At 36.8% G+C, this 13,672-nt stretch overlaps 1 protein-coding gene across 1 annotated transcript in view; it reads right to left on the bottom strand.

The window, feature by feature from the left end:
- Positions 1-7,669: 7,669 nt before the first annotated feature.
- LOC140240776 (uncharacterized) overlaps positions 7,670-13,672 on the bottom strand; it is a 45,243-nt gene continuing 39,240 nt past the window's right edge. The window contains exons 21-23 of the mRNA XM_072320547.1: positions 12,265-12,318; positions 9,381-9,516; positions 7,670-8,006 (exon numbers count right to left, since the gene is read on the bottom strand). Of these exons, the coding sequence (XP_072176648.1) occupies positions 7,931-8,006; positions 9,381-9,516; positions 12,265-12,318 (266 nt within the window). The 3' untranslated portion in view covers positions 7,670-7,930. The remainder of the gene's footprint in view (positions 8,007-9,380; positions 9,517-12,264; positions 12,319-13,672) is intronic.

Here is a 13,672-nt window from a genome sequence, read left to right as displayed (position 1 = left end):
CTTTTGCTTCAAGATGCAGATCTGCGAGTTTATGATTTTATTTTGTGCGTGTCCACACACAAGAATCAAACATGTTAGTATCTGGCAGTTGAATGTTGATGTTATTCTTATTTTATAGCATGCATACGTACACCATAAAATGTCAACCTGGCTAGAATGCTTCAGTAGAGAGTACAATGTACGTATAGTGAGTGCACAGTCCAATAGTTACTGGTCTAATTGTAGTGACCAAGGTGAAATATTGTAAAGACCTTTGAGGATTAGGTGTGATGGGGAAAAAAGAAACTGTTACGAGCTAGTAACCTTCAACGAACTTGAACAAAAGCCTGCTCTTTTAATCATTTTGGGGTTTTATTATGGGGGTGGTTGCATTTGACTACAGGTAGTGTACAATGATCAACTTAACTCAAACTAATCACTGTGAAAATGTCTTGAGTGGTCCAACACATTCCATGTAATAGCTACAAGTGGAGAGATGACTTGTAGATCATAGATCATGATGTGTGAAGGAGAACATGTACAACGTAATGCTGTAACCCCCAAGTACATTGTGTATATCCACTGAAAATGCATCAGAACAACAACAGCAGCAAGAACAATGAGCTCATGTAATGAAGACACCACAAACCAAAAATCATATTGACAATAATACTGGCATTTATTGTTATACAGAATAATGAATTCTGATGAGGATATTTACAAATACACCCTAAGAAGTAAAAAATATTGATGAACGAAATAAAGTAATGGGTCACTTATTTTCACCCAATATATAAAGCTCTCTATTTGAAGATACACGTAAAATGATGAAGCAGCGTTATTGATACAAAATGAGGAAGCACAGTTAAGCAGTGCTCATATCATATCAAACACTGAGATACATCTCTGTTCCCCCAAGGAAGAGCATTTCATCAGACTGAAATGTAAAAAAGGGCCACCTACTACCCAAAGCCCTGCCACATCAAGAAAATTTATGGTGGACAACCATGATAACATATGAACTGCTTAGTATCTATCTAAGCTTCATTATTGACATACACTAAACCACATGTGTACTCTGCAAAAATGCAAATCTCATTTCACTCAGAAATACCTGAAACCTAGAGCTACAGTAATGAATTGTCCCCCACCCCGACAAAGACGTAGAGACATGGTACTGTGGTAATTATATTGACAAAATTTCAGAACTGTGACTAAAAGGCACAGGCAATGAATGTGCACATTATTCCACTTTCACCAATGACTTGTGAAACATTACAACAGTTATGACACTCTAGAATGAAACATGCTGAATGCACTGCAGCATTACAGAATTAGATTTCAGGGTAATTGAATGGGTGTGTTTGAATGAAGGACTCTGCAAAGTGGCCAACAGCCTTGATGCAAGTCTCAAATGTCAACTGATTCATATTGTGCATGCAGAGACACCTAGGGTGAACATATCACGGTCAAGCAACAGAGGCACATGCCCCTTTGTGATAGAATCTTTACAAAGCTGTTAAATGCTGTTACCTTTGCTGTACATGGAATACCCTGGACGTAATATCATTACAACTACGTGAAATGTGTATTCAAATTTCAGATGTTATACATTTAATGCCCAACTGCGGAAACAGTATAACAAAAAAATTTAACTTTTTTTTGCTAGACTCAAAGGATTCATCGTGTAACATGCGCCATCAATATGATCCAGCCATTAAAGTGTAATATTCCAGAAATAAAACACATTGCAGTACACCAAAACACATAACAGAAATCAAAACCCAAGAAGTACATCCTGATATTCAAGAACGGTTTTGAACAAAGATATTGTTAAGTACATATTCAGAACTCTTCAAAGTTTCGCTCATTCAGATGAATACACAGTCATTGGATTTTGGGTAATCCAACACATCAAAACAACATTTAAGGTTTTCCTAATTATGATATTTGTGTTACAAAAAATGCACAACTGATTCAACACAACATGTGACCCTGGCATTGTAGTGTTGCCTACACTTGGCTTTGATTCTTGAAGATAAGGAAAGGAAGTACACGTTGTAGCACTCCCTTGCATGTCATCGCATTCCAGAGATTGAAATAATAGTCAAATATGATGGATAATTACCTAATTTTGATGAGGATACCATTTCTACCAATACATTTATACAAGTGTGTATCGAGCTTAATCTGACAAATATATAAAGATGGTATTTTCTACACCAATAGGATGCATGTATGAATAGCATCAACATGGTCATAATTATAAATTTATATGATAATAAATATGTGACAGTTTAATAATTATCATTTCCAACTTCGATATCTGCAATCTGTATACCAAGCGCATAATGTACTTCAATATTGTGGTAACAAGATAAAAACTTGAATGCATATATGGAGACAGAAGTTTTGAAATTGGCATACAGGAAAAGTGAAGTAGATTTTACACTAGCAATAAATAATTCTAATTTTGTATCATACTCTTTTTCATGGACTACATTTCAATGGATGAACTACAGTTCCTAGTTTGGCTAACACATTTCACGCAAGTTTTGCTTTCAAACATGTTCGAAAATCCCTAAATGCTAGAGTGCAGTCAGCATTACTAACAAAAGTATGGCACAATAAACACTTGCAGAGGTTAATGCCCCCCCCCCCCCCTTCCCATATGTTCAGACTATAAATTGACTAAAACGATGCTGAAGTTGAACTTTGCATTGTTAGTTTACACGGCACAATTTCTGTCACTTTGTTGTTAGAGAAGGTTGGCTGTACTCTCAACACTCGTCAAAACATGTTTTCCAGATGGCTTGTGAGAAGTTAATGCATGTCTGGTCGAAACCTGTTCAGTTTCAGGACTCTGATATGCATACAAGCAATCTGCAATTTACAACTACCTACGGACAAGGAATCAGTTGGACACAGGTTCATTGGATGGCTTGGTACCTAGCCATTACAACAAATTTATTCATAGCTCTGAAATTCACGGCTTGCATGTCTGATTACAAGCTCCTGTACAAAGCATTTGCATTTTATGGATGATACTGGTTGAGAATGCAATTCGCAAGGGCCACAAGATTCAGCCATTGTGACTCAAAGGGAAATTCTGTGGGCACCTACTCTTCGTACTTTTAGCGCAGCCAACTTCCATCAACTATGCAAATGACAACTGGACAGCAAGAGTAAGTTGCTCTTACAGGCAGACAGCACACTAGCCAAGTTCAGCTAAACTAGAGCACTCTCACTTTGTATGTGGGCTGGGTAATATGGACTCTATGCATGACTAGATGAAATACGACGATACAGGAGTGAGCAAGTTCTCTCAATAATGTGTAAGCAGCTCTTATGGGCAGACAATACACTTGTGAAGTTCACTCAAACTGGAGCAGAGCATAACTACTTTGCGTGTGGGCAGTCGTTTGTAATCAGGACGCTGCCCATGACTGGAGCTAATAACCAGGAATGGAAGCCACCACTGCACACGGGATTGTGTCATCTTGTACCACAAAATGTAATATCCAAAAAGTGAAACGCACACTTATCTGTCCATATGAATCATTCAAGATGAGTGCAGCTATTTGAAGTTGGTACTCTGAATACACAAGATGATTGAATCATTATTAAAGAGCACTGCACCCTTGCATTATTAAGACTATCTTGTACAGAATGGACATGACAAGTCTTTTTTTTTTCGCTGTTGTTGTTTGTTGTTGTTTGTTTATTTTTTTTTGGGGGGGGGAGGGGAAGGTTTATGACTGTTGGACAGGACTGTCTGTGCTGTGGTCAACCATATCCATAAAGACTCAATGCCCTTGCCTTGTCTCTTCAAACCGTATGTGGTAGTAACTTGTTGTTACTGTTAGTCCTCCTGCTGGTCCTAAAATGTACAGAAAGTGCAGTGGTCTAGTACTAAAAGAACTGGCAGGAACATTGCTTCTATTCCTAGCAGTAAAAAGCTAATAACATGGCTTCCAAAACATGTTTGGGTACAAATATGGAAGGTATTCCCTTGCTTTTGGGGGGTTTATTGTCACATGACGATTAAACCCAATCATTTCCTCCTTGTGGTACACACAATTTAACCCACAACCGTCACTGTTGTGCTAAAAGAAATCAATGTAAGCCATTTTTATGCCATTTTCACAGCAGCCCACTACTTCAACGCAAAGGTAAGTCTACATTCAAACCGGAATATAAAAATCTACTTGTATCTTTACGTGTCATTCATTCACAACATGCAATCTTGCAAATGACATACAATTTAAATTTGTACATGCATGCACTTTCCTGCATTCAATAGCTTGTAATATGACATTGCTTTGATTGATGAAGGCCTACATTTTAGAAAAATACGTTGAAGAAATAAACTGGTAATTCTTGCAATCACTTCTAAGCACACTTGTTTGGTCCTCCCTTACAAATAAAACGCGAGAAAAATTTTGCCAAACTGGCTGGCAGGTTTAAGACACCCTGGAATACTATTTACAATGCCAGGCATAAATTGCATTTTCAATCAATAATAATATTCAATATCATTGCACCATAATGATTGGACGGCATAATGTACGTAAATTATTCGTTGCATTTTTTTTTTTTCATTTTCAATCACATGACATAATACACATTAGAATACAAAATGGGTACAGATTACGTAAAAAATAAAAACAAGAATATCTAATCAGAATTCTTGATATCACAATCCTGCCCTGTTTAAAACCAACATACAGTCCCAACTTTGTAATGAAAACACCCATAGAATGAGCAGTCATGACGGGCATAATTGTGATACACGTGTAGGCAAAATTTACCACCCCACAAGGTATACTTCATATTTTTCAGTCGCTTTCTCTCTCTCTCTCTCTCTTTCTCTCCCTCTCTCTGCGTAAAATGTCACTGGACTTATTGAGATTTGACACAATATTTCACAAGAATTAATAGTCAACAGGGCCACTGACATTTACTGTGAAATACCACTCACACGGTCATTCATAATGTGAATGCCAATACACTGAAAAAAAAAACACCTCGATACACATTGCGAAATACCCTCTGGTATCTAGAGTGGTAATTCAAACTTGGCACAAAACATATTAGGCTTGAATGCAAATCGTGTCAGGAAATTGCACCCACCGTGCAGTGGTGTATTTTTCATGTGACCTGACCTTTCCATAGAAGATATATGAAGAGTTTTATCACAAAAGAAGCTGTAAACTCCATTCTTGTTAAAATGAAATATTTGTGATTAAAGCTGCTAAATAATAAAAAAAAATAAATAATAATACGAAAATACAGGATATCTTTAATCATAACTTCTAGAATATTCCTTGTTATGTCACTAGTGAGGTATTACTGGAAAGGGTTAGTTTTACTCTATATGATGATGAACTTAATCGTTTGAAATGCTTCAAAATGGCGCTTAGCTCATTTTGCAAATAAAACTCTTCATATGCATATTGCCCACTGCTTACCAAGGAGAGGTGTACTCTCAGGCCAGAAATGCCATGGTATTTTGTGAATGAGAAAGGTACCAACTGACTTACAATCCTACGGTATGTATTAACCAGGGTATTTGGCAACAAGGTCATTCCAATGAGAATTCTAAGACGCTCCTCTCACCAAAACTAAATCGGAGCCATCAAACTGCTACAGCTTTCACTTCACTGACTGAAAGTGGTCACATTGCAAAAAAAAAAAAAAAAAAAAAAAAAAAATTCTAAGAGCAGTTAAAGGGACTGTACAGTACTTGTTGGGGTGGGGATTCATGTTTTGAACATTCTTAAGTGAGATAATGAGAAACCTCATATGAAATATGAAAGAGCATGTAATTTTAAGAAGGATTCAGCGTTTATTTGATGAAAATTGGTTTTCAAATGGCTGAGATATCCAAAAGAGTGATAATGATAAAAGGCGACATGCCACAACTTTATTAGGATCTCTTTGTTTCACCTTGTTTTTGGATATCTCAGCCATTTCAAAACCGATTTCATCAAATAAACTTTTGATACCCCTTAGAATTGCATGCTCCTTGACATCTCATAGGGTGGTTTCTGAATATCTCGCAAAACGTTAAAAGCTAAATCCTCACCTCGACCAGAACTGTACACACCCTTTAACATCAAGTCTAAGATCACAACCTGCAACTCTGCCTGCTGCCCAAATTATTGTGCTCAGTTCGGGTAGATGAATTAGTATTGTCCATTTCAAAGATCATACATGTCAAGGCATGATTCCATCAAAACTTTTTACATTTCTTGTTTCTTGTTTCTTTTTTTTTTAATCAAGGTATGATGGATTTAAAAAAAACAACAACAACAATTGCAAAATGCTCCAAAAACGCAGACATTTTACATGCACATCTGGACCAAGTGTTGCAAGACAGTAAAAACAAAACACACCCACATGCACCATAGTATACTGCACTGCAATTGTTTTGCAAATTCTGCGCACACTGATGCAGGTATTCATGCTCTAACAACAGAATAATATTGAAATTTTGCAAGTTCACACTTTTGCATGGTATGTGCTCATTGACAAATTTTTCAACTGCAAACCATTTTTTTTTTCTTTTTTTTTTCTTTCTCTAGAAACTATTACTTCACTTGTCTAATATCAGCTTGGATAATTCATTCTATTGAAGTATGTGATGGCTTGGTAACATCATCTCACTAAACAGCTGCATTATAGGAATGCAAATCATAGGAATTCAAATGGTGTTGGTTTTCCCCCTTCCTGAGTGAAAACTGCTTTGTGCGTAAGAGCATCTTATGAATAGTATGGTTGGGTGTCCAACACATTTACACCCTAATGTTTTTCTATCAAAAGAGACTTAAAATATCTCACAATTTGCCTGAAATTTTACTCACACGTCAAGAAAATACTCTGAATTCGCAAGCGCACATTAAAAATGTAATTTGCAGTACACGCTCCATGATAACTGCTTCAAACGTGTGGGTTGTAATTTTGACACACTCAGTTGTGCCATACTTTGAAACAAACACCCCGCCCTCTACTGACAATACATGTGAAATGCACGTAATGCTTTTCCTATGTGCCATTGAATCTACAGTATCATTGTTTTGCTGTTGATCTTGTTTATTATCAGGTTTTTCAGTAAAATTTGGACATCTTCACATCCTCAGTGAAGAATGCAAAACCACTGCGCGTAGTCTCATGCGTGAAATGTTCGTCCTGTACGCGCAATGCAGCAAATAGAGGGGTCGGTTTCAATGTACAGTGTCAATGTGTTGGACACCTTCTATACAAAGTCAAACTAGCACTCATCTTTTCTATTTTTTAATCATACATTGTTTTGAAGATCAGATCAACAGAACCTAAAATCTGGGCAATATATTTTAAGATGTGTGAGTGTGCATGTGTGTTTGTCTGTAACGAGTGAGAAGAAAATAGTAAGCAAATGCTCCATTGTATACCCACCGAGAAATCTGTGCGAAGTCAACGAGTCTACTTGCTTCAGTATATTTCAGACTGTAGAGAAATAACTATTAGAGACATCTGCACAAGAATTACAGTCTGCCACACATTTCAGCATATACCGGTAATCACTTAAGTTCACTTCGCTCTGTACGATTCTTAAACCATCTACTCTGTATGTCATTCACACACATGACATATCTATGTTAATATGCTGCATCAATCTTTTAATATTTTGTTTAAAAAAAAAAAAAAATCAGGGGTTTTGTAGTAATTTACATATGCAATTCGAGAACCCAAAGGTAAGGGGGAGGTATAACTGGTGGAGGAATTTCCTACCACAACAAGGACCTGAGACAGGTGTGCTGAGCACAATGATGGATGGATGGATGGATGGATGGATGGATGGACGGATGGAACAGACCCCCAAGGACTGTACAAGGGAATCAACTGAGCGTGACGTGACGTTCAGTGATGAAGTCCGAGAAAGAGAAGCTGACAGTCACAAAGAGATGCGTCACCTGGCAACGGGATGTGACATAATCTCAGTCCGCCCACTTTTTCTCCTTGGTGCGTTCATCTGGTACGGGTGACTGCTGAAAAGATACCACCAGAAATATAAAGAAGGTCAAAAGAGTCAGAAAATCAGAAAAGAAATTAATCAAATCAGAGAAGGGGAAGAGATATGTAAACGCACCTCCACGTAACTGCATTGAAAATCTATGTTTGAATCTCTTTTTTTTTTTTCAAAGCAATTAAAGTGATCAGTTTTAACAAATCTCATCTTTAATCAACCTGATGTTCACATGACGAAAATACTTTCATGATCAGACTGCAAATACATTATCGCTAGTGCATCAACATCTGAGTTACTATACAAGTGTTTTTAATATACGCCAGGTGCATAAATCATGCAAGTGGTATTATCCCAGATGAGCAATCACCCAAATAAAACTTACTCACCCTCCAAAGATACTTAGACTCGAGTCGTATACCATGTTTATGAACAAAGCAAACTCAGAATACCCAACATTTGAGTTCAGGGGGGCATTTCATGAAGTATTTTGTCCGACAAAGTTGTCGGACAAATTTGCTCTCAGCCAATCAGATGGAAGGATTTCAGTAGCTTGTAACAGTTGTTAGAAAAATATCCGACCAAAACGCTTCATGAACTGAGAAGACTCACACTCAGACTCAAGCTCAATCTCTGGTTTACACTCCTGCTCTTGCAAACTCATATAACTCCCACTAATAATAGTGAGATTCTTATAAAGCGCACATTTCTACCTAAAAAAGATACTCAAGGCGCTATAGAACAGAGTACATATTGTGTCACGTTACAACAGTATCACAGAAAATAATAAGACAATAAACCAACAAACAATAGGCCTCTTTGTACGTACACATACTATACATACAGGTATACAATATTGTCAATTTGAATTGAAAATATATGTCTGAGATTCTTTTTGAAACCATCAATGGAAGATGCTTCTCTAAGAGATTTTGGTAGGCCATTCCATAGTTTTGGGCCCATATATGAAAAAGCCCGATCCCCCCAATTATGCTTGATTCGAGGTACCTGTAATCTTAGCGAGTTTGATGAACGGAGATTACATGGTGGTTGGTGAAGATGAAGAGTATTTTGAAAGTAGACAGGGGCAAATTTGTGCAATGTACGGTAAACACGAAGAAGAATCTTGAAGTTAATACGTTTTTCTACAGGAAGCCAGTGTGGGGACCTCAAGTATTGGGGTAGTATGCACAGTTTTCTTCTTGAAAGTAAGTAATCTAGCGGCACAATTCTGAAGATGTTGCAATTTACTCGAGTTCAAATCTTGACTCTGAATACATGCAAACTCAGCAGATGTATTCTTAAAACTTGGGGTTAAAATTCATATATTGAGCAAAATTTAAGCCCTTCTACTCTGCAGCGAACAATTGCAAGCATGCCAGTTTCCACTTACGAGTCATTTCTGTGCGAGTATCTCAGGGGTACTCCCCTGGGTTCCTGCTCTCGCCCACAGTCGTTGCAAAATGGAGGCGTCCTTGAGTCTCCGGATGACATCTGAGACAGGGCCTCCAGCTTCCTCACAAAGGCACCTTGTAAATCAGATATCATTGAAAAGGTAACAATGTTACTCAGTCTTATAACTAATGTTTCATGCATAATTTGCCAGAAGTTTCAAATGTCTCAGATAAATCTCTATGGCTCTACATGTTGACTGGAATTTAGGCCATCTTACACTGATCACAGCTGCAATGCTCAATTTCTTCAAAAGGCAAACTGAGATCATGCCTGTACTCTTGCAATGTTTACTGGCCATTACACATTAAACAGATTGAAATCAGTCATATGGAAACAGAACTTGGAGATACACAGTGGACTTTGGGTAAGAAACTAGCCAATGTAATTTATTCAATAACTTCAAAGTTTGGTAAGCAATGGAATAATGATCATGAAATCAAAAACAAAAGCTAAGTTTCAAAATATCTTATATTCATGTAAGCAAACAAACAAAACCTGCACGTCAAAGCAAATTCACGTAATTTTCACTTCAGTGACACATAAGTCAAATAATGAAACATGGGGCCGGCATGGCACATGTTGCTATGCTCAATAATATCTACAGGAAATTGAAGAAAAACTTGTCTGAGGACAATTTCCTGAAATATTATTTCATGCACTGTTTACTGAACATTTTGTAGCCACGGATACCAATATTGCATTAGCTCTGCAAAACTGTTTAAACTGAATGTACCTACAAATGTAGCCGTTTATCACTTGCACTGTGAAACTATTGACATGTAACATAATACAGTATTAGAACATACTGTAGGAGAATATAGGCATGTCAAAATGTTTGAAATCATCAATGCATTCAAATATGACTAGAATATGCACTGATTTGCACTCCCCCAAAATAAACATTTTGACAAAAATCCACTGCAGACAACCATTAAACAGACATTATTATAAAACATTCTTGGGACGGCACAGAAGTTCATTCTGTCATGTTAATTACAACAACAACAAAAAAAAACCTAAAATAAACTGAATGAAATAAACTAAATGGATGAATTATGAAAAAAAAATAAAGAGCAAAACAGCAACATCCACGGCAGATAGACTTTCAAATGAATCAAATCTTACTACTTGTATTATATTTCCTAGTACAAGCTAAACTATTAAACAACAACTATACTGTTCACTCTCTCTACCTTTAAATGACAAGTTCATCTTCACAGACATGTGGATTGAGTGAATGCAGCAATATTAGTAGAGCACATCAGTGAGAGTTGAACACTTGACTTCCCCCTTTCAGAAGGCAGGGGGAATGATATTACCCTTAACACACGTCAGTGAGAAGTCAACGAAATGTGCATATTTTTCAAAAAGTAAAATTTTGAGAAATTCTCTTCCTTCCTTGTATTATATCGTTCTACGTATGAGACATCAAACCCTGTAGTAGTCTTCTAATCCAGCCGTGACTGTGCAGATACTGTAAAGATTTATAATTTTTGAACAGATTGTCCTATTTCCCAAAACTTTCACTGACATGTTCTACTAATATTGCTGCATTCATTCCATCCACATGTCTATGAAGGTGAACTTGTCCTTTAAGTAACATGAAGGTTTCACTGTTGGCTGATCACCCCCCCCCCCCCCCCCATCTACATGGTGAGCATGTGGAAAGCATACAGACAAGTCTTGAGTATCTACAGACTTTGTCCATATTAAAAGACATGGCTACATGGTAAACAGGTCTTTAGCTCTGAGAGAGAGGCTAGTCTCCCTCAAGACTGAAATATTTGTCAAATATCAGAGAAAGAAGGGTGGTCTGCAAACCACAGCATGAAAGTTCGGACTAGAATCCACTCTGCATTTTATTCACAAGACTAAACATTTACAAGTTTTACCACTCATCATCATTGATATCATTCACACGGTATTTATGTACTGGTGTTAAGTACACATAAATGAGCAGAAAGACTATAAATTACTATTATGTTTTCATTAGACCAACAAGCATTACATCTTCAAAACAAGAGTCTATGACCATAAATTAAAAGGGTTGATTAAATGGAGTTAGATAGTTATAGATATATCTATGATGGCTATATCACATGCATGCAAATACAGGCACATAATACAAATATGAATGACACTTTAATAATGGATGAATAACATGTGATAATGTTAAACAAAACACGTAGTAAGATTAGAAAATACAAGAATATGGTATATAGTACAAGTATGCACAACACTCAACTCCCTTAGTGTATAAGTAGCAGTATGGATGCTATATTTATGAACATGTCAGAGTTAAAAAAAAAAAAAAAAAAAAAAAAAAAAAAAAAAAAAAAAAAAAAAAAAACTACACTGACTACAAATAAAAATAAAAAGAGAGAGAATCAAACACACCGGAACTAAAAACACATACGCTAAAAATGGTAAAAAACCAAGTATGGCAAAAAAAAAGAAAAGAAAAAAAAAATTATTATTTGGTATAATCTGAGCCAACAAAAGGTGATGATATGAGCATATCAGTGATACATTAGCAAGAGTGTAATAATGCAAAAACTATGGCGATCAAATTCAGACAAGAAATGGCAAAACACGCCTACACTGGCTCTGGATTACGGCGCTTGTTAGATCCTTCACCCACAACAACTATGTCAATCAATGAGAGTATTATGGGGTATGGGGGGGGCGGGAGGAAAACAGCACAAAACAAGCACACCGCATAATTATGCAAAGGTCTCGGGGACTTGTTATGAGTTTAACAGGCTATATGAGAGGAGCGTGGGAGAGGGGAGGATTTGTCGTAGGAAAGATGGGAGCCTTACGATCAGGGTCATAGCTAGTGTGGCAGCGAGCCTGCCTTAGGCTAGGCGGCAGTACTGAGGAAGATGAGGTAGTAGAGGAGAAGATAAGAGATATAATATATCAAAGGGCATGCAAGACCAGAGACTGAAATATTCCAAGACGCATCAATCATGCTAAAAATAGTGATGCAAATATGTGACCCTGCACCACAAAAGAACAAAAAGTCGCCAGACATGGATTTTTAGTTAAGGTCTGATTCTGAAAGAGCAGACTCTAATAAGCTTTAAAATGATATATAACTCAATCCAATGGACTCTCCTAACCTATCTAGATATTGGAAAGAAAGTACACACCCTGGATAAGTGTGAACCGAGAAAAGAGGCTCTGAAGAACAGGGCCTATTCAAGCGTTTAATCTTTACCAAGCCACGCTAGCTGTGCGATAAATAGAACAAATAGCAGGATGATAACCACCAGAGCAACAACAATGAAGGGTTTAACAGATTACACTGAAATTGTGCATGCTTTATCAACACATTCTGTTGATGATTAGTGCCAATTTTCAAAGCAGTAGTTTAATCCCTTCTAAAGTTATTGGAGTTTAAAGTGATGAGCATGAACAGGGTTTTTAAGAAATGAAAAGAGGACTCTTTGAGAAACACCTAATCACACTATTCCACAAAAAAGTGTTCCAGAAAAACTGCTAATAACCCAATTTCCTTCTCGTTTTATGATCCCAAACTTTAGTATGATGTAGAAGAAGACTTGCTCTTTCAGAAAATATGAAAAAGTCAAGATTGGCTAGATTGACCTATTTCACCTATTTTCGGCTCTCACACAAAATTAGTGCGTGCGACTTTTTGTTCATTTTGTGATGCACGGTCACATATAATCTGAGACAGAGGCATCTCCTACACATACATACTGCATACGCCATATATCTAGCAAATCTAGGTGTTTTTGTTTGTTTGTTTGTTTGTTTGTTTGTGTGTGTGTTTTTGTTTTTGTTTTTTGTAAATCGGGACTTCCCAACAATTTCGCAAGTGGTTAAATTTGCAAAGGTGAAGAACAGTGATGAACAGAAATGAACCCATGCACATCTCATTCATGTTGTAATCTGATTAACATTTTTTGTGTGTTGCTAAATTCATGAATAGCACCAGGCTCACAAAACTCATGAAGATAGAAATAAAAACTCTGCAAAATACATGGCATATACAATACTTATCATGTAATAGTATCATGCAATCAGTATCGATTAGTTTTCTGTTTACCCACAGATACACAAGTCATGTTTTCAACCTCATCCCCACCAAAGAAAAAAAATACAATGACCGAGGACCGAAAATTGATTGAAGCTATCCAATCAGTACTTGTTCCACAGGGTTCATGACAAAACACAACAAATACATACTGCAATCAACTGTGT

Source organism: Diadema setosum, chromosome 17 (assembly GCF_964275005.1).
Source record: "Diadema setosum chromosome 17, eeDiaSeto1, whole genome shotgun sequence".
NCBI lineage: Eukaryota > Metazoa > Echinodermata > Echinoidea > Diadematoida > Diadematidae > Diadema > Diadema setosum.
The sequence above is the reverse complement of the archived record's forward strand: the minus strand, read 5'-3'. Positions and strand labels throughout refer to the sequence as shown.